We start from the raw sequence: 27923 nt of genomic DNA, 5'->3' as shown, positions 1-27923 counted from the left end.
AACAGAACTGTGGATCAGCTTCTGAGTGCTGGGATTAAAGGTATGCCACTATGTCCAGCATATATGTTTTTTCTTCTTTTTAAATGTGTAAGGGCATTTTACCGGAAGGTGCATTTGTGCCTGATGATGGCAGTCAGAAGAGGACACCAGACCTCCTGGGACTGGAGTTAGATGGTTGTGAGCTACCATGTAAGTACTGGGAATTAAATTTGGGTTCTCTGGAAGAGCAGTTTAACTTTTTGAGCCATCTTCAAATACGGGGTCTATCACTGAACCGGAGCTCCCATACTTGGGCTAGACTGGGTGGCCAGCAAGTCCTAGGAATCTTCCTGTCTGCCTCTCTAGTGCTGGGACTGCAGGTATACAGTGTTTTACATGAATGCTGGAAGATGCTCACACAATAAACACTGTCCTTTAGGTGCTGAGATGACTGGCCAAGCTCCACTTTCTTCTTTTGAGATTCCAAGGACCAGGCTTCTGCAAAGCAGGCCATCCAACACACCACAGAATGCAGCTGAGAGACAGCATGCTCAGTGGTGCAGTGCTTGCCTAGCAGGATCACGGACCGGTTTGACCCTTGTATTGTCCCAAGGCTACCTGGACCAGGCCACCTGAATCACTTCTAAAATGCTTCTCAATAGCAATTCCAAAATTCAAAACTCAACTCCATAAGTGGCCAGAAAGACAAGCAGTAAGTGTTACGTAAGGTTCTCTTTTATTTAAAAGATCATTCACAAAATACCATATCCATAGACTCACTTTCTGTCATAGAACTGAATGTGTTAAGTGTTTGGAATCCCATTCTTACAGTCAGCTGGGCGTCCAGCAGTGTGGATGGACGTGCCTGTTCTGTCTTATCCGCATTGGAGATGGATTAGATCATCTGAAAGCATCAGCTTTGATTACAACCGCGCAATGCATGTCTGTCTTAAGTTAGGTATTGGTGTTACACAAATGGTTCTTATCTCAGAAGCAGAGAAGATGGCAGGCGAGGGAAGGAGTGAGAGTTCTGTAAATTGCCGAGACCTTGCGACAAAGACAATCACGAGCTAAGGGGTAGGCTGGCAGGAAGCTGCTAGCTAATAAGCAAGCTGTGCACCTCTCGCAGCCCCCTTTCCCTAAGGCTGGCTGACCCCTAACTGCTCCAATGGGAACAGATGGTGACTTGGTGCCAAATCATTTCCCATTTGTTCACATACAGCTGTTCACACTAACGCAAAGCCTGATTCCCTTGCTCCCAGGTGAATGCTCAACACTGTCTGTGGGAGCAGGGTCTGTCCCACAGAGGGGGCAGCAAGCCTAGAGGTTTCTAGACATCCAGGTACTGAGGGCCTCAACAGCTGTGCAACTGATCAGAGAAAGTGCCGGACTCTAGGCCTTGAGCTGCGATGGGGAGCAGCCTCTTGGGCTAAGTGCCCCAGAACAGACAGACACAATGGAAAGAGTGCACAGACCCAGTGCAAGCACAGCTGCCCAGTGCAGCTCCAGCACCACCCCTGCTTCCCACAGGCCTTAGCCGCAGGAAGCGGATTGAGCTGCACCGGGCTGCACCCACAGGGGCCTCCATGGCCCAGGAAGAGCAGGGAATGAGCTTGCGCTTGGTCTTAAGAGCGAGCAGGAGCCAAGCCACGAGGCTGCTGGCACTCAGGCCGCCACCAGTATAGAATGTCCAGGTTCCTCCGCACCTTTTGGCCTCACTATTTCACAGGAGCTTCACTAGGCTGCTGGGACAGGTGTGGGGTGCCTAAACACAGCAGTCTGCCAGGACCAGCAGGCATGTTTCCTTGTTCTGAAAGCAAGGTGCCTCCAATTCTGCATGCTCATCCCAGCTGGATATCAACAGTCACCATCAGCCACCTAGCGGATGGCTCCAGCTCTTTCCCAGAAGCCACAGCAACACAGAACTCGACATGCAGGTTGGAGAGAAGCTCCGAGAAAAAAGCAGAGGACAGCAAGCCCAGAGTGTGGCCTGGGTGTGTAAAGGAAGGAAAGAAAGAAAGCAAAGGAGGATGAAGCACCTCAGCCCACCTTCCGCACGTGACCACATCCACACCGCGTGGGAAGGGGCAGGGAGAGGCCAGGAATGAGAGGGGAGAGAAAAAAACAGAAACAAAGCACAAAACAGGCACTAGATAGATATAGCAAAGCCAAGAATGTACTAGAAACCACTTGTTAACAGCTGACATGCACTCACAAGCTCTGTGTTTCCGCTGTAAGGAGGACAGTGCCAGGTGGGAATGGGGCCTGCAGGGCGACCTGCCGCCACCAGGCTGTGGTCTTGCTCCAGCTCCCCCACGCCCCATTCCCTCCCAACCTAAGCTCATTCTTGCTCCTTCTGAACCACTTCCTCTCTGGGCCTGGCTCCCCCGAAGATGGCTGAGTTAGGGTTGGCTACTTGGTTGAGGGGCGTCGCCACTGTCCGAGGTTTAAGCTGCAGCCGTGGTCTCTGTGCTCGTTCCTCTGGAAGACAGAAAACACAGGTTACACAGAATGGGCTCATGCCACATCCAAGCTGATGACCAAACTGCAGGGACCTCAAAGACCTAGCACTCTGACAGGGCCTCACGTAGCCCAGGCTTGCCTCAAACTTGTTATGTAGCTGAGGATGACACTGAAATGTGGGTCCTCTGGCTTCTACCCTGAGTGCCAGGATTTTGAGCCATTATCCAATTTTCAAAATGGCCTCTTACAAGTTTGATGACTGACATTTGAAGCCAGCTCATTATTCAGACTAAGATCGCTGTAGGGAAAGAGGAAGGTTTCCAGGAGGTGGACAGCAAGTTCCAAGGATATCTGCCATACCTTCTGTGGGTTCTCTGAAGTCCATGTTGGAGCCACGGAGGGGAGGGCCATCTCGGAAGCGACTCCCCATTGGAGGGCCTGCTCGCCGGTCCCCAGGGCGACTGCCCCCCCTACCCCCTAAGAAGTCATCCCTGTAGCCTAAGAAAAGATGACGCTGAGTTAATGATAGTCTATACTACCACATTAAAGAGACCCCGAGTTAATAATAGTCTATACTACCACATCAAAGAGAGACAATGTTCTAGCAACTGACTCTCAATTTAATGCTTATTTTGTCTAGATCTAAAAATTTTCTCAAAATTAAGTGTATAAAAACGTGCAGGCTGGGTGGTGACAATGCACACCTTTAATCCCAGCACGGGAGGCAGAGGCAGGTGAGTCTCTGGGTTCCAGGCCAGTCTGAGCTACAGAGTGAGTTCCAGGACAGCCAAGGCTACACAGAGAAACCGTCTTGAAAAAAGAAAAACAACAACAAAAAGGCAAGAGCTGGAGAGCTGGCTCAGTGTTTAAGAGACACTAGCTGCTCTTCCAGAGGACTAAGATTAAATTCCCAGCACTCACATGGCAGCTCACCACCATCTGTAGTTCCTGTTCCAGGGGATCTGGTACCCTTACAAGAAGTGCATACAGTCAAAAACCAATGTACATAAAATAAAAATAAATTACAAGATGGTAGGAATGGACAGGCTAGAGATGACCCATTCATTCAAAGAGCTTGCATTTTTAGGACTTGAGTTTAGTTCCTAGCAGGCCCATCGGGTGGCTCATAACTGCAAATCACTGCCAACTCCAGTAAATCTGGAGCTAATGACTGGTCTCCATGGGCTCTCATGTGGCACCATGGGCTCGTTTGTAATCCCAGCACTGAGAAGACGGAGACAGTAGATCCCTGGGGCTCAATGGCCAACCAGCATAGCTGAACAAATAAGCTCTGGCCAATAAGAGACCCTGTTTCAAAAATAAACCTAGAGACGCTTCAGCAAGGAAAAGTGCTTGCTGCTAAGCCTGCTGACCTGACTACAATGCCTGGTTCCCCTGCCCGCCCCCCCCCCCCCCCCCCCCAGCAGGAGACAACCTTTTCTAAAAACCAACCTACAAGCCTGCGCATACACATACATATTCTCTCTCTCTCATACACACACACTGTGGATTGTATGCACAGGAGGTGGTGGTATATGCCTTTAGTCCCATTGCTTGAGAGGAAGACAGAAGGAATGTGTTTGAGGCCAGCCTGGGCTACATAGCATTCCAGTAAACCAAGGCTACACGGTGGGCTATCTAAAGAAAAAAACCAGAACAGCACATACAGGGGACAAGAATGCATTCAGACAAAATGTGTCTGCTTCCTTTATTTGAATTTCCTCTACACACTGGGATTATATATAGGTTATTTTAATATGCCCTCTTCTGGGCTGGAGAGATGGCTCAGAGGTTAAGAGCACAGGCTGGTTTTCCAGAGGTCCTGAGTTCAAGTCTCAGCAACCACATGGTGGCTCACAACCATCTCTAAACATATACACTGTAGACAAACACTATTACACATAAATCTTAAAGCCCCCAAGCCCCAACAGGAAGGTTATGCAGGAGGAGACAAGCCCATCTATGGACATCTAGGAAGCACACCATGAGAACCTTTACTTTTCTTTACAAAGTCAAGTGTTAGCACACTGGCTGTTATTTCTGGAAAGCCAGGCTTGTGTGCACATGTGGTGTAGGGCTTAAGTGCAGGACTTCTCCCTACATGCTTAGCTACTGAGCTACCTACTCCCAGTTTGACTGGGACATTTTCATCTACAAAAAACCAAAAAGACAACATTCCTTTAGGGTGCCATCAAAATGCTTGAATCCCACATGTGTTTTAGAGGTCAACACCCCCTGGCAGGTGACTCTGGGTCCCAGAGGTGGTAAGGCAGGGGCTCTAATTGGATTCTTGGCCAAAACAAGGCAACTGGCCAATAATAATTTGCTCGTTTTATTGCTGAGTGACTCTGCTATGTCTAGGACTAAGGCTCTAATGCTGCAGGGCAGGGGTCACCAGCCCAGGAGCTGCTTCCTTGCCTGGCTCTGAGACATATGTTGCACATTTTAGTCAGAGAGCAGCTTATTCATAAGTACAGGGCTACTGCATGCTACTGTACTTGTATGAATAAGCTCATTTCTGACTGGCCATAGGGCTTTGCATTTGCTTGCCTGTGCTTCCCATCCCTACTGATGCAGACATCCTCTCATGAATCTGGGTTGGCTGAGGAGGGGATGCTAAAGCACAGCCTTGTCTACCTTGAAGGGACCAGAGCTCCCTGGCCTAGAAAAGCACTGGCCACTAGGATCCACAGCATTGAGGTTTCCTGGGCAGCTCTGGAGCCTCTATCCTATGTTTTATCTGGAACCACTGCTAATTCTTTTTGTAACATGTGTAACAGGCTCAGGGGAGAGCAGGAGAGAGGGCCTGCCTGGTCTCTCTGCCCAGCCATGAGAGGCTTAGCTCAGGAGTTGAAAGTCTGTCTAGGTTGGACACTCCTGAGAAACAAAGAAAACAAGGCAACTTGGGAAGAGTGCAATGTTTAAATACTGATACCAGAGTTGAAGTCATCCCGGGAATCCCATCCACCTCTAGGTTCTCGAGAGCCACCCATTCCTGAGGACACACACAAAAAAGACAGTTGAGGTCTGTGCTCATTAGTTTTTGTTGCCACAAACGTAGTAATTAAAAAAGAGGGAACCTCAATTCAGAAACTGTCTCCACCAGACTGGCCTGTGGGTTTTTTTTTTTTTGAGACAAGGTCTCTCTGTGTAGCCTTGACTGTCCTGGACTCACTTTGTAGACCAGGCTGGCCTTGAACTCACAGCTATATGCCTGCCTCTGCCTCCCGAGTGCTGGGATTAAAGGCATGGCCTGTGAGAATTTCTTAGGGGACATTTTCTTTTCTTTTTTTTTTTCTAGACAGGGTTTCTCTGTGTAGCCTTGGCTGTCCTGGACTGCTCTGTAGACGAGGCTGACCTCAAACTCAGAGATCCACCTGCCTCTGCCTCCATGCTGTGCTGGGGTTACAGGCATGCACTGACATGCCTGGTCTGGGGTGGGGTGGGGCATTTTCTAGATTAATGACTGATTAGGGAGGGCCCAGTTCAGGATGGGTAGGTGAGCCTACATTATTTAAGGAAGCAAACTGAGCATGCCAGGATGCTGCATTCCTTGTATGGTCTCTGCCTCAGCTTCCCTAGATGACGGACAGACTGACCACATCCGTTTCTTCCCCAAGTTGCTTTTGGTCAATGACTGACCACAGCAAGAGAAGCCTGTCTAGGACAAGGTCGCGGTGCTACAGGTGCTGGATAGTTTTTGTCAGTTTGACAGGAGCTAGAGTCATGAGAGAGGAGCCTCAATTTTAAAAATCTGGGAGGCTGGAGAGATGATGCAGCAGATAAGAATACTGACTGCTTTTCCAAAGGCCCTGAGTACAATTCCCAGTAATCATGTGGTGGCTCACAACCATCTATAATGAGATCTGGTGCCATCTTCTGGCCTGTAGGCAAAACACGGTATACATAATAAATAAATCTTTAAAAGAAAAAAAAATCCTCCATTAAATTGGGCCATACGAATGCCTCTAGGGCATTTTCTCAATTAGTGACTGGGAGGTGCCATCTCTGAGCTGGTGGTCCTGGGATCTCTAAGAAAGCAGGCTGAGCAAGCCCATCGGGAGCAAGGCAGTAAGCAGCACCCCTCCATGGTCTCTGTATCAGCTCCTGCCCCGCCTTCCTTCAATGGTCAGTCACGTGGAAGTTTAAGCCAAATAAACCCTTTCCTCCCAGTTACTTTTGGTCATGGTGTTTCATCACAATAGAAACCCCATGTCACTGCAGAAATATGACAAAACCTAAGCTCTCAGGAACCCATCAGGTCTGAGTCATCCTCAGTAGATGATGCACAGGAGTGGTCATCAGTGTGTGCACACAGCCAAATTGTGTCCTGTTTTTAAAACAGCTAATCACCTCTGTCATCGGGTCCACCTTTCCTGAATCCAAAGCCACCTTTATCTTGTTTTCTGCCTTCTGCAATGTCCACACGAAGTGACCGGTCACCCAAGAGCTGAGGACAAGGGGAAAACAGTTTACATATCAACAGGAACAACACACAGCAGGCTGCTGCCTGGGCAAGGGAAGCTGAGGTACTTACTGCACCATCATAAGTCAGAGCCTCCTTCAGGGAATCCACCTCATCAAATTCTACATAGCAGAACCCTGGAAAAACAAAACAAAACAAAACAACAGAAACCACTTTGTATATATATATCCTGGACTCCAGGCCTGTGGTAATCTCATTAGCATCACTAGACACCACAGCCAGTAGTGTTGAGCCATTTAAGTGGCAGTATATCCTAGAACATTCTAGTATAAGCCCCCACCCCAACCTCAAGATAAGGTCTCATGTAGCCCAGGCTGGCTTCAAATTTGCTACGTAAGTAACTAACGATAAACTGGGGGCGTGGTGGTGTATGCCTTTAATCCCAGCACATGGGAGGCAGAGGCAGTGGATCTCAAAGAGTTCTAGGCCACCCTGGACTACAGAGCAAGTTTCAGGACAGCCAGAACTGTTACACAGAGAAACCCTGTCTTGAAAAACCAAAAACAAAACCAAACCAACAACAAAATACTGGGCATGGTGGCGCACACCTTTAATCCCAGCACTCAGGATGGCAGAGGCAGGCGGATGGATGTGGGTTCAAGGCCAGCCTGGTCTATAAACCTTTTTTCAGGGATTTACAAACACACAAGTAAATGGGGTTTACTGCTGAGATTAACGGCGTGCACCACCATGTCCAGCTTGTCCTTGCCCTTTTTTGTGATGTCTAAGTCTGGGTTAAGTAGTGCAGAGCCATGTGTTTATGCTGTACCCCATATCCCTTCTCGTAGGTCATTCCGTGTAAAAACCAGACCCCACTTTGAGGCACAAGATGGCGCTCTGAAGACCTGAACCCACTGTTATCGCTCACTATTTGAGAACACTAGCCTGTGGCTGGCTAAGGGGAGTTGTCTTCCCTAAGTGGATTCAGTGAGGGGCAACTGGCAGAGTGATTTCCAAGTTCAAGGAGGCAGCGCAGCCACAGACCTCACCCTCTAAAGCTCTAACTCAACAAAATGTTCCAAGAGACAACCCTAAGACATCTAATACTGATGCAGTCAGAAGCTAGGCTGATCCATAAATCTTAAGCAAATTTGGTTTGCTAGGAGGTGTTAGCATGCACCCTGGGATTCCCCGACACTACCCGGTTATACGCCATGGCTAGCTGGAGGGTCTGAAGCAAAGCCTATGCAAGGCCAGACTCTGGCATGCTTTTTGCTTCTGACCTGGCTTCCACCCTGAACTTCTCTTGGCTGCACAGGCTAAGTCGAATGAACCCAAGACCATGCACTTAGGCCTTAGAAGGAAGGGTATGCTTATGTATCTTTCTCATCCTTGGCCCATTCAGACAACATTGCATGTGAAATGAACTAGCCATGCCAAATTATGCCCAGTTTCCCAAGGGAGTCTGGCATCACCAGGGCTACTTTCAGATTTTATAACAATTACCAGGAGGCCACCAAGAAAATAAAATCATCAAGGACGAGGGAGACACTTTTTTATAAGAGTTATTCAGGGCTAGAGAGATGTTCACTGGTTAAGAGTGTTTGTTGCTCTTGTAGAGGACCAGGGCTCAAGTCCCAGGACTCATATGGTAGTTCACAACTATCTGTAACCTCCCAGATCCAGGTACTCTAAAAGGCTCACACACAGTGCCTACATATGCAAAACATTCACATACAAATACAATGTAAAATAAATCAATTTTTTCCTTTTAAAAAGTTGTTTTCAAAAGGTGTGGTGGTGCATACTTTTAATCCTGGCACTTAGGGGAGGCAGAGGCAGGTGGATCTCTGTGAGTTCAAGGCCAGCTTGGTCTACAAAGCGAGTCAGGGCAGCCTGGGCTACACAGAGAAACACGGTGTCAAAGAAAATTGTTTCCAGGGATGTATAAACACACAAGTAAATGGGGTTTTGTTGTTTTGTTTTAAAGTTGTTTTTAGTAGCTCCTGTACCTGCAAAGACTGAACTGCACAAAAGCTGGGCAGACAAACATGGGCACTACAAACTACATCAAGTGTAAAACACTGTTCACCAGAGGGGAACTGCAGAACTGAGTTAAAGGGCTATGCTGACTTCTGCTTGTGGAGCAGGCTCACAGGACACACATGCTAGAGCAGAGCCTCCGCGCACTTAGCTCATTTTCATTTATGTATCTCCCCACCCCCCTTTTTGGTTTTTCGAAAGACAGGGTTTCTCTGTGTAGCCTTGGCTGTCCTGGAACTTGCTTTGTAGACCAGGCTGGCCTCAAATTCACAGCAATCCGCCTGCCTCTGCCTCCCGAGTGCTGGGATTAAAAGTGTGTGCCACCACGCCTGGCATGTATCCCCTTCTTAACCTTCCACACACACTCACAATACCTCAAACTCACCTTTAAATTTGTCCGTATCTTTGTCTCTGACTAGCCGCACACTCCGTATGCTGAGATCCTTAAAGATAGCATCTATGTCACCCTGAACTGTGTTAAAAGGGAGATTTCCTACATAAGCTGTGTAGGGGGGCTCTGTGGGCAGCTCCTTCTGGCTTCGGGACCCATGGCCACCAGCACTGCCGCGGGACCTAAAAGGAGAGAAGCATGAAGAGTTTAAGGCTACTGACCCACAATAGTAGCCCACTGATCTGTTTCCACTGCCTCACTGTCTGCCCAGCATCCTCCTTACTTTATTAAGCAAGTGCCTGATTTTGACAGAAATAGGCATAGTAACATAAAATATAAACACTGCACAAGATGGTCCAAACATACCACATCACCTATGACAAGTGGCTCTCTTGCTGGGCTAGACTTTGTATCTGCAACGTTTATGTGGTAAAACCTAAGTCAATACCCTGCATACACAATCCACAAGAAATATGGGAACACTGAGGAGCATGAAGTCAAGAGGATCAGGTGCTCCAGACCAGCCGAAGCTACATAAGACCCTGCCTTGCAGGTGGGGGAGATAGGCTGAGTGGCCCAGTCTAGGTGAGGTACGTGCCATGCATGCATGAGGATCAAAGTATGGATCTCTGGGGATTACTGGCCGCCATCTAGTCTAGCTGAATAGTGAGTTCCAGGTTCAGGAAGAACCTGTCTCAAAGCTAATATGGAAAGTGAATGAGGAAGACAGCTGGCAGTGACCTCTGGACCTAATATACACACAAATGGACCAAAAAGAAAGCAAAGCATGGTAGTGCATGCCAGTAACAGAGAGGGTGAGGTAGGGGTACAGTTATTCTCAGTTATAAAGTGAGTTGGAGGCCAGTAGGCCAGTCACAAAACCAGAACAGACTATCCAGAAGAGACACAGAAAGCTGTTCTAGGAGGGACAAGGTTTTTTTTGTTGTCTCTCTAAATAGCCTTGGAACTCACTGTATAGACTTAGGATGGCCTCAAATCCAAATATCCTTCTGCCTGTGCCTCCCCAGTCTGCAGACTAAAGCCATAGGCCACCATACTTACCTGGTTTTAGTTCTTATTTTCAACTTATATTTAATGTGTATGAATGTTTTACCTGCACATATGTATATGTACTACATGCATGATGCCCATAGAAGTCAGGAGGGCATTACAGTCCCTGGAACTTGTGAGCCACACAGGTGCTGGGAATCAAACACAGATTCCTTCTCTGCAAGTATTCTAAAACTGAGCCATCTCTTTAGATAATTTCTCTCTACTGCTGACTAGTGGTCATAGAAGGCTCTAACAAATGCTGGGCATGGTGGCACACACCTTTAGTCCAGTACTCAGGAGGCAGAGGCAGGCAGATCTGAGATCCAGGACAGCTTTGTCTACAGAGAGAGTTCCAAGACAGCCAGAGCTACACAGAAAAACCCTGTCTTAAAAAACAAAAACAAGGGGGCTAGAGATATGGCTCAGGGGTTCCTGAGTTCAATTCTAGCAACCACACGGGTGGCTTATAACCATCTATAGTAAGATCTGGTGACCTCTTCTGGCCTGCAGGCACACATGCAGGCAGAATACTATATACAAAATAAACAAATCATTAAAAAAAAAAAAAAAAAAAAGGGCAGGGGAGGAGATTCCTATAATAATAGAAGATCAGCTGGGCGTGGTGGCGCACGCCTTTAATCCCAGCACTGGGGAGGCAGAGGCAGGTGGACTGCTGTGAGTTCGAGGCCAGCCTGGCCTACAAAGTGAGTCCAGGACAGCCAAGATAACATAGAGAAACCCTGTCTCAAAAAACAAACACAAACAAAAACAAAAAAGGAAGATCAAGTCATATTCACATTGTGAACCCATCTCAAAAAGGAAAATATCCAAACTGTTACTCCCCAAAAGTAAGCCCCACAGCCTGATTGAATAGTAGGACAAGCTTAAGAATGAGGGCTGCAGCCACTTGCTCCTGCCTCCTCACTTAAGTTTACATCTTATGTGATAACCCTACTGGTTAAACCCTCTGACACTACTCTTATGCTCCCACCTTTCAAAGCACCTTCTGAATATTTTCAGTAAACCACTTTCGGACTGGACTATGAACATGCAAACTATCATCTGAGTACCTGAAAGTGAATATTTACTAACCCTTTAAGTAAGGCACGGGCAACGTCAGGACACTTTACTGCACTCTACCCAACCCTGTTATTCTGATCGGCCTTCTGTCAGGAGGGTCACCTAGCTGTGATGCTGTGTGGGAGGCACAGGCAGCAAAATACGCTAACACAGGGATGTGACTCACCCTACCAGGGAAGGACAGTGCAAGCTCTTATCACAGTACTCAGTACAATGCAACTAAGCACTGCTTGTTTCTGGAAAGGTGAGCTCATGAGCGCACAGATATCATGAATAAGGGTGAGTAATAGTGAAGACCTGTGTGGAAGCAGCAAGGCCAGGCCCAGGAATAAGGAGGTGACCTCTGCCTAAGTCTATGGAGCTCAAAGGGATGCAGTTAAGGCAGTGGTTCTATGCTGGACATGGTAGCTCATACCTTTAATCCCAGGTGGATCTCTGAGTTCAAAGCCAAAATGGTCCAGGTCCAGGAAATGTGGGGTTCACTTCAAAGGCATTGGTCTTTGAGAAAGATAGAAAGCCTAGCTTTCAGAAAAGCAGCAAGGAAGTACCAGCTGGGTGTGGCCGGCACACGCCTTTTTAATCCCAGCACTTGGGAGGCAGGCGCAGGTGGATTACTCTGAGTTGGAGGACAGCCTGGTCTACAACAGTCCAGAACAGCCACAGAGAGGATACACAGAGAAACCCTGTCTTGAAAAACAAACAAACAAAAAGAAAGCACAAAACAGCTGGCTAGAGACAGTATTCCAGAGGCCAGACGAGACAAGCCAGCAGCCTGCTCAGAGGCAGCCTGTGTTAACCACCCCATGGTAAGTGCTTCTTTGTTAGGGTCTGGGCTACATGGCAAAAACCGGGTCTAGAAAACCAGTTTCATTTTCTACACTGGAAGCTTGGAGTAGGACCTCTGCCAATTACTTCTCTGTGCCTCAGTTGCTCCTTTTCCCCCCAAAGTCCAGGCTGGCCAACCTTCCCAGTGCTGGGATGACAGCATGCTTCCATTTTGCCTGTTACTTTATAAATGCTTGAAATATTAGTTTTATAAATGAACTTAATTGACTATAAACCACTTCATAAATACCAAGTGCCATATAAAACTTAACAACCACAGGGCACTCAAGGTTAGGCTGCTACATCTGAGTTATGATCTGAGCTAGGTACTTGGGACAGCAGGGAGAAATGGAAACTGGGAATTAAGTAGCCGAAGCACAGAGCCTAGCCCCAAACCCCAAACCCCAAACCCAAGTCAGGTCTGATACTCAAAGGCTCCCAGGCTTTATCACACACACCACCACCAAGCCACAGCTCATTCAATGACCTAGGAACAGTCTAACGATCTGTGATACAAGGGAATATTTCATAATAGCAGTCATTCAGGAAATCTAACTTTCAGCTGCCAAGTGTAACTCAAATTCTTTAGGCTGTCATTTTTCTTCACTCCAACCAACCAGTGACCTGCATAAAGGTCAGAACGAGGAGCAAGGAAGGCCACGCCTCACACCTGCCCTCCAGCAGGGATCTAGGGAAAGACATCATTGGGGCAGGGCTGCTAGGCTTCTGCAATCCTCTACAGCAGCAGGAACCTGAGCTTTCTTTTGCAGACAGCAGACTGAGGAAGCAAACTCTATAAAGATGGCTAGCACAGACAAGGAGGTGTCAAACAGACCAGAGGCAGAGTGACTACAGAAGAAACCGATCAGGTCCAGCACTCAGTGAAGGGTCTGTCTAGCACGATTGAGGCCATGGATGCTGCCTTGAGGACCACACACATCCAGAGAAACCAATGAAGGAATAGAGATTAGTGGAGGTTGGATCCAGTTAAGTAAATGAAGCATAAAATAAAATTGGTCCAACTGGCTTAATGGCACAGGCCTGTGATCCCAGGTACACACACAGGAGGGAGGAGTTTCAAATTTGAGGCCAACCCTAGCAAGACTGACTGTCTCAACAAAACAAACAAAACACCCTAGTGTTAAAGACAAGGGGGTGGGGTGGGGGAATGGGGACTAAGGATATAGTTCTGCAGTAGAGTATTTGCCTAGTACAGATGAATTCCAAGGTTCCATTACACCTAAAAGCCTAGTATTAAAGGCACACAGGAGTTAGAAACAGGGGCATCAAGAGTTCAATGTCATCCTTGGTTTTGTACCAAATCTTAGGCCAGGCTGGGTAAATATGAAAACCCAGTTTCTTTCTTTCTTTCTTTCTTTTGGTTTTTCGAGACAGGGTTTCTCTGTGTAGCCTTGGCCATCCTGGACTCACTTTGTAGACCAGGCTGGCCTCGAACTCACAGCGATCCGCCTGCCTCTGCCTCCCGAGTGCTGGGATTAAAGGCGTGCACGACCACGCCCGGCTGGGCAAATCGTTTTTAAGAGGGGTGAGAGAAGGAAGACCTGAGTCTGTCAACAAGAGCTTGGCCACCTCCCACTGTTGAAGGGTTGGAAACTCTGTTCCAAATGACTAATTTCTGATGCTATATGCATTTTGGGGTACTGTTAAGGCAATGTGTCAACATCTCCAACGATAGAGTGTTGCTGAGTTTCAAAATCCTAAATGCACCTAGCATGGTGGCCCAAACCTTTCCAAGCACTAGGGAGGCAGAAGGATCTCTGAGTTTGAGGCCTGTCTAGCTTACATACTGAAGTTCGGGGCAGTCACAGCCACATAGAGACCCGGTCTCAAAAAAAACAAAAAACAAAAAGCCCCACCAAACCAACAAAGATTAACAAAGCAGCCAACCGCATGCTCCATAGTCCCACCTGGGAAGAATCCATTCAACTTCCAGGATACCTGTGTTCTGAATGCTACAGAGTAAGAGCTAGCACTCACTGTAAGGCCTGGATGTCCTTCTTCAGGTGTCAATCAAAACAGCACAGCAGAGATGACAGCCCTGGTGCCTGTGGGGTTTCTCTGGTTGTTTCTGAGGCATGAAGACCTTGGGCTGACACTTCTGCCCCTCCCTTCCAAGTGCTGGATCAGACACACACCCCTGGTGCCGGAACCTAGAGCGTCACACATGCTAGGTGCACACTCCTAAATGAGCAGTATCCCAGGCCACGCAGAAACTCCTCATCAGTTATAAGTACCCATTTATGTTACCGATGCTGGAGATGAAGCAGCTGGCTAAGGGCATTTGTTCCTCCTGCAGAAAACCTGGGCTCCATTTTCATCACCTACATCTTTGCCAACTGCAGGGAATTGGAGACCTTCTGACCTCTGACACCAGACACATGTACATGCAGACAAAAGCCCCCCCCCCACCCTAGTAGGGGCACTCAGAAGGCAGAGGCTGGCAGTCTCTGTGAATTGAGGCCAGTCTGCTTGGTCTACACATTAAGTTTCATGGTAGCCAGGGATACAGAAATGAGACCGTCTCAAGAAAGTAATAAAATTAAGCCGGGTGTGGTGGTGCAAGCCTTTAATCTCAGCACTCGGGAGGCAGAGGCAGGTGGATCGCTTTGAATTCGAGGCCAGCCTGGTCTACAAAGTGAGTCTAGGACAGCCAAGGCTACACAGAGAAGCCCTATCTCGAAAGAAAAGAAAATGCATTATGTTTTTCTTTGTTTTCGAGATGGGGGTCTCTCTGTATAGCCTTGGCAGTCTTGGCCTCTTTGTAGCCAGGCTGGCTGGAAATCACAGAGCTCTGCCTGCCTTTGCCTCCCGGGTGCTGGGATTACAGGTGTGGCCACCAAGCCCAGCTTAACCATGTTCCTCTAAGACTTCTACTGACTCCTTTACTTAGCTCAGCTGCCCCTTGCCCCTCAATGTGCCACGGAAGACTATAACCTTCAGGTGACATGCTACATACAAGGGGGATTTAAACAGCTGAAAACAGTTGTGAGGAATGCTAATCATTCAGCAAACATTTACTATCATGTATGCTTCAAGTTCAAAGACAGCCTTGGAGCCAAATCAAGTTTCTAGACTTTAGTGTGTATGTAGCATACTACCTAGTGATGTGAAAAATAAAGCAATTATCAGTGGAAAAAGCAACTGTTTCTACACATTGCTGGATCTTTTTCTTTCAAGACAAGGTTTGTCTGTGTGGCCTTGACTGTCAGAAATCCACTTACCTCTGCTTTCCTTGTGCTGAACTAAAGGCCCGCACTACCATGCCCTGCTTCCACTTCTTAAACACACAGGTGGATACTGTACAGCTGAAGCTATGTGCATTTTACTAAAAAACCACTGGCCTTTTGTTTTGCTTGGTTTTGGTTTTTTCGAGACAGGGTTTCTCTATGTAGCCTTGGCTCCCTGGACTTGCTTTGTAGACCTGGCTGGCCTGGAACTCACAGCGATCCACCTGCCTCTGTCTCCTGAGTGCTGGGATTAAAGGCATGCACCACCACACCTGGCTGCACTGGCTGTTTTTAAAGCCCTTGGAAAGCTGAGGCTGAAAGACTAGAGTAAAAAAAAGCCAGAGGGATGTTAAGAGACAGAGCATAAACCCTACAGGCCTCTAAGGTCTCAATTATAAGTCCCTTAACTGGAATCCGACAATCATCCTAGTTGTTTTCTGGAAATCCTCCTGTCTCAGGCAGAGAAGAACACTGAGGTTACTGGGTGTCACCATGCCAAGCTTTTTGTTTGTTTTGGAGTCAAAGTCAACTATGTTGTCCAAAGTCATCCTTCTGCCTCAGAATCAAAAGTAGCTGGGACAGCTCCTGTCACCACATCAAGCTTTAGGAACCCTTCAATTTGTAGTCTCAATGATTTCTAGCAGGCACATTTCAACAATCCCAGTTCCTGTGGCCTATGAGTTCCCACTTAATTCTCTGAGTTTGAGTCCAGCCTGGTCTACAAAGCAAGTTCAGGACAGTCAAGGCCACACAGAGAGACCCTGTCTAGGGGGGAAAAAAGGCTTTTGAGAATGGCTTAGGCCATAGCTATTGTCACCCTGTTCTGGACCAGGGAAAACACTAGCAAACAATAAAGTACAAGAAGTGCTTCCCATCTATAATTTTTTAAGTATCACACGGCACAGAGAAAACTGCTGATATGAACATTACTAAAATAGCAATTAAAAGATCAATCATTGAAGATATCCAGTCAACTGTCTGTCATACTGTAAATTTCAGACTTAGCTGAGAACAGGCCCTGGTTTAGTACTCAGCTGAGTGATGAGGGAAGGGAACAAAATTACAAAACAAAAAAACCCACTCAAGCTGGACACATGCCTTTAATCCCAGCACTTGAGAGGCAGAGGCAGGAAGATCTGAGTTCGAAGCCAGCCTGGTCTACAAAGCAAGTCCAGGACAGCCAGGGTATTATGAACAACAACAGCAGCAACAGCAAAAACACCCATCCAAAACATGACAGCAGTAGCTGATCTGTTGTTCTGTAAGACATAAAATAAATAGACTCACCAACAATGTTTTTCACTTTGAATCCTCCTGCCTCAGGCTCCATTTCAACAGATTTTAAGAGGAGGCAGAGGCAGGTGGATCTGAGAGTTCGGGGTCAGCCTGGTCTACACAGTGAGTTCCAGGACAGCTAGGGCTACACAGAGAATTTCGAGCATCTGGGTGTAGTGAAACATGCTTGAAATCAAAGCACTGAAATAGCAGAGACAGGAGAATGTTAGTTCAAAGACATCATAGTAAGTTTGCTGCAACCTAGGCTACATGAGACCCTACTGAAAAAAAGGGGGAAGGGTAGGCATGTACAGGCATGGTACTCAGGAAGCAGGGTCAGGAGGATCTCTTGAGTTCCCAGCCTGGTCTATACAGCAAGTTCCAAGACAGCCAGGATGAAATAGAAATAGAGACTGTCTCAAAATGGCCCTACCCAAGGGCATGAGAGATGGCTCAGCATATATTAAGAGCATTAGCTGTTTAAAAAAAAAAAAAAAAGCATTAGCTGTTCTTCCAAAGTACCAGGGTTGGTTTTCGGCACCTATGGGAAGACTCATAACTCATCCCAGGCAGTGCCCATTGCCCGGCAAACAGACATATGCAGGCAAAATACTCACATACAAAGTAAGGTTATCAATATATAAGTGAAATGTACTTTTACATGAATAAGCCAGCTGAAATGCCTGATGTGGTGGCGCAGGCTGTTAATCCTAGTTGTAGAGGCAGGCAGATCTTTGAGTGCCAAGGGCAGCCAGGGCTACAGAGTGAGATTCTGTCTCAAAAGGAGAAACAAAGCAAAGTCAACTTGAAAATTTCAGGTCAAAAAGGGGTTTATAAGGGACTTTTAAAATTTTTAAGGGATGCTGAGGGTCAAGAATCTCAAATTCAAAGCCGGGCGTGGTGGCGCACGCCTTTAATCCCAGCACTCGGGAGGCAGAGGCAGGTGGATCGCTGTGAGTTCGAGGCCAGCCTGGTCTACAAAGCGAGTCCAGGATGGCCAAGGCTACACAGAGAAACCCTGTCTCGAAAACCAAAAAAAAAAAAAAAAAAAAGAATCTCAAATTCAGCCGGGCGTGGTGGCGCACGCCTTTAATCCCAGCACTCGGGAGGCAGAGGCAGGTGGATCGCTGTGAGTTGAGGCCAGCCTGGTCTACAAAGTGAGTCCAGGATGGCCAAGGCTACACAGAGAAACCCTGTCTCAAAATACCAAAAAAAAAAAAAAAAAAAAAAAAAACCAAAAAACAAAAAAAAAAAGAATATCAAATTCTTGGAGTGGGCGTGGTGGTGCTCACCTTTTTGGGAGGCAGAGGCAGGTGGATCACTGTGAATTTACAACCAGCCTGGTTTACAAAGTGAGTCTAGGAGAGAAACCCTGCCTCAAAAACCTAACAACCCAAACAAACAAGAAAGAATCTCAAATTAGCTTTAAGAGAACATCTGGCCAAATGGCTGCTTTCATCTTCCCATTACTATTTCAAATGAGTTACATCTTTCTTTTTTTTTTAATTGCAAATACAATGCTCTGCCTGCATGTACACTTTTACAACAGGAAAGGGCAGCAGATCTCATTATAGATGGTTGTGAGCCACTATGTGGTTGCTGGGAATTGAACTCATGACCTTTGAAAGAGCATCTTCCAATTAACCTCTGAGCCATCTCTCCAGCCCGAGTTGCATCTTAAGAGAATTTTAACTTGTTCACTTTCTTCTTTTTTATTTTCAGATAACCTACATAACATTTTTCTTACAAAAACAATGTCTCCACTTTATATATATATATATATATATGTATGTATGTATGTATTTATTTATTTTTCAAGGGTCTCAACTGTGGTATGTACTAAGTCTAACAGCTTCTCCACCATCACCAAAAAGTTGACAAGTTCCTCACTCCCACAGGGTTTCTCTGTGTAGCCTTAGCTGTTCTGGACTCACTCTGTAGACCAGGTGGCCTCAAACTCAGAGATCTCCCTCCCTCTGCCTCCTGATTGCTAGGATTAAAGATGTGTACCATCACGCAGAGCAGCAAGTTTTTAAGGCAGCTTTCTTTTTTCTTTCGGTCTCTCGAGACAGGGTTTCTCTGTGTAACCTTGGCTGTCCTAGACTCGCTTTGTAGACCAGGTTGGCCTCAAACTCACAGCGATCCACCTGCCTCTGCCTCCCAAGTGCTGGGATTAAAGGCGTGGACCACCACACCTGGCTTGCTTTCTTTCCCTTTGAGATAGGATCTCACTATGTAGTCCAGGCTGGCCTTAAATCTGGGTTTCTCCTGCCTCAAGCTCTATAGTGCTGGGATTTGGGTAGGAAAAGAGAACCCTTGGGCAGGTATCTAGTAGAGGAAAAGCAAAACAAACAACAAAAACCACAACCTAAATTATTACATTTAAGCAGGACTGCTGAATATGGTGGTTCATGCCTTGAATTCCACTATTGGGAAGGCAGAGGTGGGCTATCTGAGTTCCAGGCCAGCCTGGTCTACACAGTGAGTCCAGGTTGGCCAGAATTACAAACACATGAAGACCTTATCTAAAATAAAATTTTAAAAATTCTAACAGGATAACAGGACTTTAGTACAAATCTGATACATAGAAAGCTATCCTCAAGGGCATTCATGTTAACATTTCATCCAACACCTATTTGTATTTTTATTAGCAAATAAAATACCCTCTTAAAATATATGTGGCTCCACCTTACCCCCAACTTCCTCCTTTGGGGAGCACAAATGATATCTGTAAACTTCTGCACCCAAACAAGCCTGTGACTCATTTAAAGGCTAATTCTTCACCTAACAAAAGACACTTTGGGGGTTGCCACTTGGGAAACCTAAAACCTCAGTAGAACTATTGTGATAGTGCCCCCAGGCAAGTCACCTTTTCTGTAAAAAGGATAAAGGCCAACATGCCCTTGACAAATAAGCAAGATTCTTACATACTGTCTCATAAAACTACTATTAAGCACTAATTGTTTGTTTTAAGGCCAAGAGCTTTAGCTCGTTTATTTCTATTGTTTGCCAGGACACTGAACCCAAGACTTCAGGCATGCCAGACAATCCCCGCTGTAATGTGCATTTAAAAGCGAACAAAATATCCGGTATTGGTTTTTGGAATTATGCCCCAGGAGAAATCTATTCATCAGTTAAAAGATTTTCTGGGTTGATTTGCCCTATGTTGTCTGCATCTGCCCAGAATCAGAACCAGGCGAAAGCGATTCTCCGGGTTCTGGGGAGCGACTAGGAAGAAATTAACCATTTCCGCCGGCAGACACGTAGTACCTGTCAATAAAGTATTCTAAACGCGAGGGAGGCAGAGGAGCAGACTCGCGCGCACGCACGCACACGCACATACATACATACACACACACACACTCCCCACTACGGTGTATTTGTTTTGGTGGATGTCCACTCTCGCTGCCTCCCCCTGTGGATTGGATGATCCCAGGATCCAGACGCCAAGAGGAAGGGAGCCTCTCTCGCGGTTCGCGGGCCTCACGCCGAGCAGCGGAGACCACGGAGAGGGGCAAGGCCGCCTCTTGCTTCCAAGCTGCAGCTCAGCCTAAGCAGGGAATCAAGTTGGACGCGGGCGCTGGTTTCCCCGGGAAACCCTCCGGCGTCGCTGCAGGCTAAGGCTGGGACGGAGGCCCCGCGATGCGCCACGCTGAGGCCGGCGCGGAGCCGAGGGAGGGATGCGCGCCGCGAGCAAGAGCCCAAGCAGCCTAACCGTCGCCAGCGGCTCCCGGAGCGCGCCATTTCCAGGCCTCTCCTCGGGGCCTGGTCAGGCCGCTTCCTGCCGCCCGTCTCGAGTGAGCGCAGCAAGGCCGTCCCCTTCGAACCTCCCTTGCACTCGGGCCGGCGGACGCGCCGGCCCGCCAAACCGCGCCCCGCCCGCCTCACCCTCTACCGCCGCCGAAGCTGCTGTAGGCCCGATCGTCGTAGGTATCGAAGTCCGCCATTTGCCGTCTCCGCTCCTTGAGGAACCAGCGGGCCAGCGAGGAAGGACCCCGCAATATAACTCCTCCTCCCCCCTCCCGCCCCGCAACAGGGGCTGTCCGCCGCGCTGCCTGATCGCAAATCGCACGCACGCATGCGCGCGCCGCCGCGCCCGGCCTTGGGCCGACGGGGCCCGCTGCTGGCCCCGGCGCGCTGTGCGGCCCACGTGGTGCAGCTGCCAGCCCTCGTAGCGCCGCGCGCATGCTCTGCCCACCGGGGCCCATTGTGTGCTAGCTTGATGGTTTCACGCGTGCTTGCCTCTTACTGTCCCTGCCCCGCCCTGCTCTGTGGTCACCTCCCTCTCTGGCGGTACCTGTCACCCTGCACGCTGTGCTCTATTATCACTTGATTCAGTTTGGGGTTTGTGGATGCCTTGCTGCCCTGGAGCTCTGTAACTAAGGATGACTCTGAACCCCAGGTTTTTGCAATTTCAACTTCCTAAGGACTGGGATGACAGGTGTGTGCCACTATACCGGGCTGTCTGGTATCACCTTAGACTTACTAAGGTGTCCTAGGTCGGCTCCATTTGGTTCCACTTGTGCACAGTTCCCGCCCCCAGGGTTTCTCTGCGTAGCTCTGGATGTCCTGGAACTCGCTTTGTAGGCCAGGCTAGCCTCGAATTCATTGAGATCCGCCTGCCTCTGCCTTCCTAGTGCTGAGATTGAAGGTGTGAGCCACCACGGCCTGGCCTTGGGCACAATTCTTTTTTGTTTTTTTGAGACAGGGTTTCTTTGTGTAGCCTTGGCTGTCCTAGACTCACTTTGTAGACCAGCCTGGCCTCGAACTTATAGTGATCCATCTTCCTCTGCCACACCCGGCACGGGCAGATTATTTTATAAATAATAAATATTTTTAGAAAAAGAATGCCGGGTGTGGTGATGCACACCTTTAATCCCAGCACTCAGGAGGCAGAGGCAGGGGATTGCTGTGAGTTCGAAGCCAGCCTGGTCTACAAAGTGAGTCTAGGACAGCCAAGACTACACAGAGAAACCCTGTTTTGAAAAACCTAAAAAACAAACCAAAATAATCTGCCCGCATGTGCGCCTGCCAGCCACAAGAAGACACCAGATCTCATTACAGATGGTTGTGAGGCAACATGTGGTTGCTGGAAATTGAACTCAGGACCTTAGGAAGAGCAGGCAGTACTCTTAACCTCTGAACCATTACTTGAGACCTGGGCACAATTCTTAATGGTCTCTGTGTTAGAAGGCAACCTGTTCTAGGTGGAGATCCCCAGATGTCCAGGGGCCAAAGACTTGGAAGTGGGAATGGTGTGTGTGTGTGTGAATCAGGTGAAGGAATATACCTTTGTCTTTGACAGGTGCTACAAAGTGGACATGGTGGTAAATATCTGTAATCGATACTCTAGGGAGACTGAGGCTGGTAGATCGGATTATGATTTAGACGTCAGTCTGGGCAAAACAATGAGACACTATCTGTGGTGGCGCACGCCTTTTAATCCCATCACTCAGGAGGTAGAGGTAGGTGGGTCTCTGAGTCTACAGAGTGAATTCCAAGTCAATCAGGACTATGTAAAAACAAACAACAAAAAACTGACATAAAACTGAAATAAAATTTCAATACAAAACAAGCTGTATTCGCTGTCTAGACATTGGGGAGGGTGGTGAAGATTAGAGTAGACTCATTTGTAGTTGAACTAATCAGACTAGTTATGTTTTACTTTTTGCAAAAGACTGCTCTGAAAAATAATCTTTTTTTGAAAACTAAATTTTAAGGGTGGACAGGTTGGCTCAATGGGTAAGGGTGTTGCACTCAGGAGGCAGAGGCAGGCGGATCGCTGTGAGTTCGAGGCCAGCCTGGTCTACAGGAGAGTCCAGGACAGCCAAGGCTACACAGAGAAACCCTGTCTCGAAACAAACAAAACAAAGAGCATTGCCTACTGTTCCAGAGGACTTCATTTCAATCCCCACCACCCAATGGCAGCTCAAAACTATAACTCAGCTTTTGGGGGGACAACCTCTTCTAGCCCCCCGAAGGTATCAGGCATGTGGTACATAGGAGTACATGCAGGGAAGTTAGCTATGCACGTAAAATAACCACAAGAACACAGTTTTCTGCATTGCATCTTCTCACAATACTAAGGAGTGATGAGGACAAATGATCCTGGGGCCTTGCAGGGTTTGTGATGGAGATTACAATATTCTTGGATGCTCCAAGGTATCATAGGTACAATTTATAAGAACCCTGTAGAAACCTCAGGCCTGGGAAAGGCTGGCATGAGATCATCAGTTAGGAGGCTTGAAGGGCAATTGCTTCAGGTTTGAGGCCAGCCTGGGCTACTGACTGAATTCTAGTCAGCCTGGGCTGCAGAGGAGGAGCTCTGTCTGAACAAACCAAGGCAAATAAAGTAATAATTATGAAAGGCACATGGAGTGAATTTTCCGCATAGATCTGGTTAGTGTATTGGGGGAGGGTGCTGGAGGGTAGTGCAAGTGATCCTCTGTAGAGCACCTCACAGGAGTCAATTTCTTTCTCCTTTCTCCATTTGCCCCCCACCCCGCATCAAATCCCTTTATACATGGAGCCATCTTGCCTGCCCTTATAGTCTCCTGCCATCCCCCCATCCCCCAAGACTTTGCAGGTTGGGACACACTCTACCCTCAGGTGCATCTTCAGCCTTTTATTACTGTCTTTTCTGTTTGCTTGCTTCTTGTTATTCTTGTTTTGATTTTTGGGTTTTTGTTTGTTTGTTTGTTTGTTTTGTTTTGTTTTTCGAGACAGAGTCTTTGTTAGCCGTGGCTGCCCTGGCCTCGCTTTGTAGACCAGGCTGGCCTTGAACTCACAGTGATCCGCCTGCCTCTGCCTCCCTGGTGCTGGGATTAAAGGCATGCGCCACCACACCAGCTTTCTTATTTGTTTTGAGATACTGCTCTGACCTAAACTGGGTGAGACCTCCCTATGTAGCTGAAGATGACCTTGAATTTTATTTCTTTGTTTGTTTTTCCAGACTCGGGTTTCTCTGTGTAGCCCTGGCTGTCCTGGAATCCACTCTGTAGGTCAGGCTGGCCTCCTGCCTCCCGAGTGCTGAGATTAAAGGTGTGCACCACGATGCCCGGCTGTTTATTTGGTTTTCAAGACAGAGTTTTGAAGATGACCTTGAATCTATTTATTTTATTTATTTGCTTTTCTTTTTGTTTGTTTGTTTTGATTTTTGTTCTTCAAGACAAGGTTTCTCTGTGTAGCCTTGGTTTGTCCTGGACTCCCTTTGTAGACCAGGCTGGCCTCAAACTCTCAGAGATCCACCTGTCTCTGTCTCCCCAGATTCTGGGATTAAAGGTGTTTGCCACCACTGCTGGGGCTGACCTTGAAATTCTGATCCTCCTCCCTCCATCTCCTGGGTGCTGGAATTACAAGCAACAACCACCACTGCTATCTATCTATCTATCTATCTATCTATCTATCACTTATTTATTACTTTTATCTATTTATTGTGTGTGAGGGGGAGGAGTGCACATGCCTAAGGGCATGTGGGTTAGAGGGCACTATTTCAGGATTTGGTTTTCTCCTCCTTATGGTGCAGTCCCTGGGTTGAACTTAGGTCAGGCTTAGTGGCAAGTGCCTTTACTTACTGAGCCATCTTGCTGGTCCTTGCTTTTTTGTTTTTGTTTTTTTTCAGACACAGGGTTTTTCTATGTAACCCTGGCTGTTCTGTAACTCACTATGTAGTCAGGGATCCTCCTTCCTCTGCCTCCGGAGTAGGGATTTAAAGGTATGCACCAGCACCTCCTGGCTTTCTTTCTTTTTTTAATTAAAAAAAAAGGCAATGCCCTGGCACACACCTTTAATCCCAGCACTGGAGAGGCAGAGACAGGTGGATTGCTGTGAGTTCGAGGCCAGCCTGGTCTACCAAAGGGAGTCCAGGACAGCCAAGGCTACACAGAGAAACCCTGTCTCAAAAAACAAACAAAAAAAATTTACTGGTACATATGTATGTATGTGTGTGTGTGCGCGCGCGCGCGCGTGTGTGTGTGTGTGTGTGTGAGAGAGAGAGAGAGACAGAGAGAGAGAGTGAGGGACATGTATGGAGGTCAGAGGGCAGCTTTTAGGAGTCTGTCCCCTCCTTTTACATTACTTAGGCCAGATATTTCTGGTTTTGTTGCGCAGTAGCCCCCAGGCTAGCTGTCCTTCCCTGCCTCTCATCTCACCACAGTGATGCTGGGATTACAGATTTGTGCATCATACCTGCCCGTTTACATGGATTCCAGGGATGACTCAGACCATCATCCATCATTTGGTGGAAGGCGCCTTTACTCGCTGAGTCATCTCTCTGGTCCTCAAGTATGGTTTGCTTGTCAGTTTCTGCCTGGTAAGGCTAGGTACTCTAATCACTCACTGCATGCTAATGTAGCATGCTAGGAGCCCTGGGTAACCTTGTGTCCCTGTACTCAGGTAAAGTAGGAGGATCAGAAGTTGGAGGCCAGCCTGGGCTATGTGAGACCCTGTGTCAAAGGAAAAAAATACTACAAACTACGGTAGGGTACATAGTAACTCCCAGGTGATGCCAAACTCCTGTTACTGGTCATTGTGTACCCATTTTCTATGAACTGAGGGAGGAGAGGAGGGGAGGAAACCCATGAAGATTCCCAGGAAGTTCCTGAAACTTACAAACTTTGCAAGCCCCATTCCCTATGTTATATTCAGTTAATAACAGCAGCCACCATCACTGGGGAGAAAACCTCTGGACCAGAGTTTGCCTGTGTGTTTTTCACAGAGCTCCAGGGATACAGCTTTTGTGAGTCACTCATGCTGGGGAGGGAGCAGCTTTTTGGTGATGCAGCTGTCTTTGAGTCACCTATGCTCCATTAAGTAACCCCCACAATAGCCAATATTCTTGTTAACTTTATTCATTTTTTCTTTTTTCTTTTCTTTTCTTTTTTTTGGTTTGTAGACCAGGCTGGCCTCAAACTCACAGAGATCCGCCTGCCTCTGCCTCCCGAGTGCTGGGATCAAAGGCGTGCATCACCACACCCAGCTGAGATAGGCTCTTTCACTTAACCTGGTGTTAGGCTGTCCCGAGATCCTTCAGGCTCTGCTGCCTCTCAGCCCCCACTGTCAGGGTTTCAGGCCTGCTCAGACATGCCTGGCTTTTTATCTGGATGCTGGAGATCCAAACCCAGGTCCTCCTACCTCAACAGCAAGTGTTCTGACCCACTGGGACATTTCTCCAGCCCATTTTGTACTTATTTTAGAGTGTGTATATAAACAGAAGTTTCCTGTGAGACAAGCCTTGGTGTTCAGCCAACAGCAGTTTCCTACATCTTGTTTACCAAGTCTCCCGATTGCATCAGGAGAATGACCAGCACACCCCAGTGTGTGTAAGCACTCTCCAAGCTGTTTGCATGGTGAGGACATTAACTAATGGCTTGCTTCTCAGATGGCCTCCCTGTCACTGGGCACTGCATGACTCTACCAGCCAGGTGACCTCAGCAAGCTGGGATTAAAGGTGTGTACCACCATGCCCAGTTTAAAACAGTCCATTTTAAGAATCTAGTAGTAGCGGGGCGTGGTGGCACACATTTTTAATCTTAGCACTTGGGAGGCAGAGGCAGGTGATGGATCTCCGTGAGTTCAAGGCCAGCCTGATTTACAGAGTGAGTTTCAGGAAAGCCAGGCTACACAGAGAAAGCCTGTTTCAAAAAACCAAAACCAAACCAAACCAAACAAAAAAGTTCTAGAGAGATGGCTTACTGGTTAAGAGTACTGGGTGTTCTTCCAGAGGACCTGGGTTCACTGCCTAGCACCCACATGGCAGCTCACACCTGTTTGTAACTCTAGTTCCAGAGGATCTGACACTTTCATGCAGACATATATGCAGGTGAAACACCAATGCACATGAAATAAAAAATGAATAATACATTTTAAAAATCTCATGTTCTTACTATTAATCTCAACACTCCTCAGGTAGAAAGTGCAATTAGGAGAATTAGAAGTTTAATATCACTGAGCACAGTGTCACAAGCCTTTAATTTCAGCACTCGGGGAGGCAGAGTCAGGTGGATCACTGTGAGTTCGAGGCCAGCCTGGTCTACAAAGCAAGTCCAAGCATGCCAAGGCTATACAAAGAAACTCTATCTGGAAAAAAAGAAAAGGAAAAGAAGAAAAAAAAAAAAAAAAAAAGAAGAAGTAGTTTAGTATCATCCATAGGAGGTGCCTTAATCCCAGCACTTGCTCAGCATTTGGGAGGCAGAGCCAGGTCGAACACTGAGGCCTGGCTCGAGGGGGGGGGAGGGGTGTCACTAAGTTGTCTGGTCTAACCTTGAACTCTTGTCAGTAGCTCAGGCTGCCTTCAGAAGTCCTCTCACTTCAGCCTCCCTCATTCTGGAAGGACAGGTGTGAACAACAAGATGTGGCCGGACCTCAGCCTGTATGAGGTTTATGGGCCACTGTGAGCAGCGGTGGGGACCTCAGAGGCAACATAAGGTCCAGGCTCCACCCTCGGGGTGATTCTGTGAGGCTGTGGGCCAAGAGAACCACCCATGTGCCAGCTCTTAAGAGCTTTGACACCTTTAATCCCAGCACTCGGGAGGCAGAGGCAGGTGGATCGCTGTGAGTTCGAGGCCAGCCTTGTCTACAAAGTGAGTCCAGGATGGCCAAGGATACACAGAGAAACCCTGTCTCGAAAAACAAAAACAAAAACAAACAAAAAAAAGAGAGCTTTGACTACACACACCACCTGTAAAAATGCCCCAAAACAACAACCATAAACCCACCCCCAAACCTCCAAAACATTAAAGGGCCGCCAAGCCTGACAACTTCAACTTGATTTTTTTTTTTTTTTTTTTTTTTTTTTTTTTTTTTGGTGCACAAACGTTTATTGAGGGAGGGGGCGTCAGTCCTTCTTCCTCACGGCTGCCAGCACGTTGCTAAGCTCCTCCCGCTTCCTCTTGGCCCGGATGTGCGTGCCCACCCGCTTCTTGATGAACTTGAGCGTTCGCTTGTCCTTGGACACCTTGAACAGCTCCGTGGCGCGCCGCTCATAGGGCGCGAAGCCACACACCTTCCTGATCATGTCCCGCACGAACTTGGTGTGCTTGGTGAGGCGCCCTCGGCGCCGGCTGTTCCTCGGCTTGTTAACGTTCTTCGTCACTTTGTGGCCCTTGTTGAGGCCCACGGTCATGGGGTAGCGCAGGGCCAT

The 27923-nt window shown here is 47.6% G+C and overlaps 2 protein-coding genes across 3 annotated transcripts; both read right to left on the bottom strand.

The window, feature by feature from the left end:
* Positions 1-698: 698 nt before the first annotated feature.
* On the bottom strand, positions 699-20831 carry Eif4h (eukaryotic translation initiation factor 4H). Of its 2 annotated transcripts, XM_051161344.1 has the most exons (7): positions 20672-20831; positions 9297-9484; positions 6980-7044; positions 6796-6892; positions 5378-5437; positions 2803-2940; positions 699-2460 (listed from the first exon to the last, which is right to left on the bottom strand). In XM_051161344.1, exons 1-7 carry the CDS (start codon positions 20728-20730, stop codon positions 2321-2323), a joined length of 747 nt encoding a protein of 248 aa, XP_051017301.1. In that variant the 5' UTR covers positions 20731-20831; the 3' UTR covers positions 699-2320. The 2 variants fall into 2 exon arrangements, with proteins under 2 accessions (XP_051017301.1, XP_051017302.1); XM_051161345.1 differs by lacking the exon at positions 5378-5437.
* A 6786-nt stretch (positions 20832-27617) lies between these two features.
* On the bottom strand, positions 27618-27923 carry LOC127203368 (60S ribosomal protein L36-like). Its single transcript, XM_051162139.1, has one exon. It carries the CDS (start codon positions 27921-27923, stop codon positions 27618-27620), a length of 306 nt encoding a protein of 101 aa, XP_051018096.1.

Source organism: Acomys russatus, chromosome 19 (genome assembly GCF_903995435.1).
Source record: "Acomys russatus chromosome 19, mAcoRus1.1, whole genome shotgun sequence".
NCBI classification, from domain to species: domain Eukaryota; kingdom Metazoa; phylum Chordata; class Mammalia; order Rodentia; family Muridae; genus Acomys; species Acomys russatus.
The sequence above is the reverse complement of the archived record's forward strand: the minus strand, read 5'-3'. Positions and strand labels throughout refer to the sequence as shown.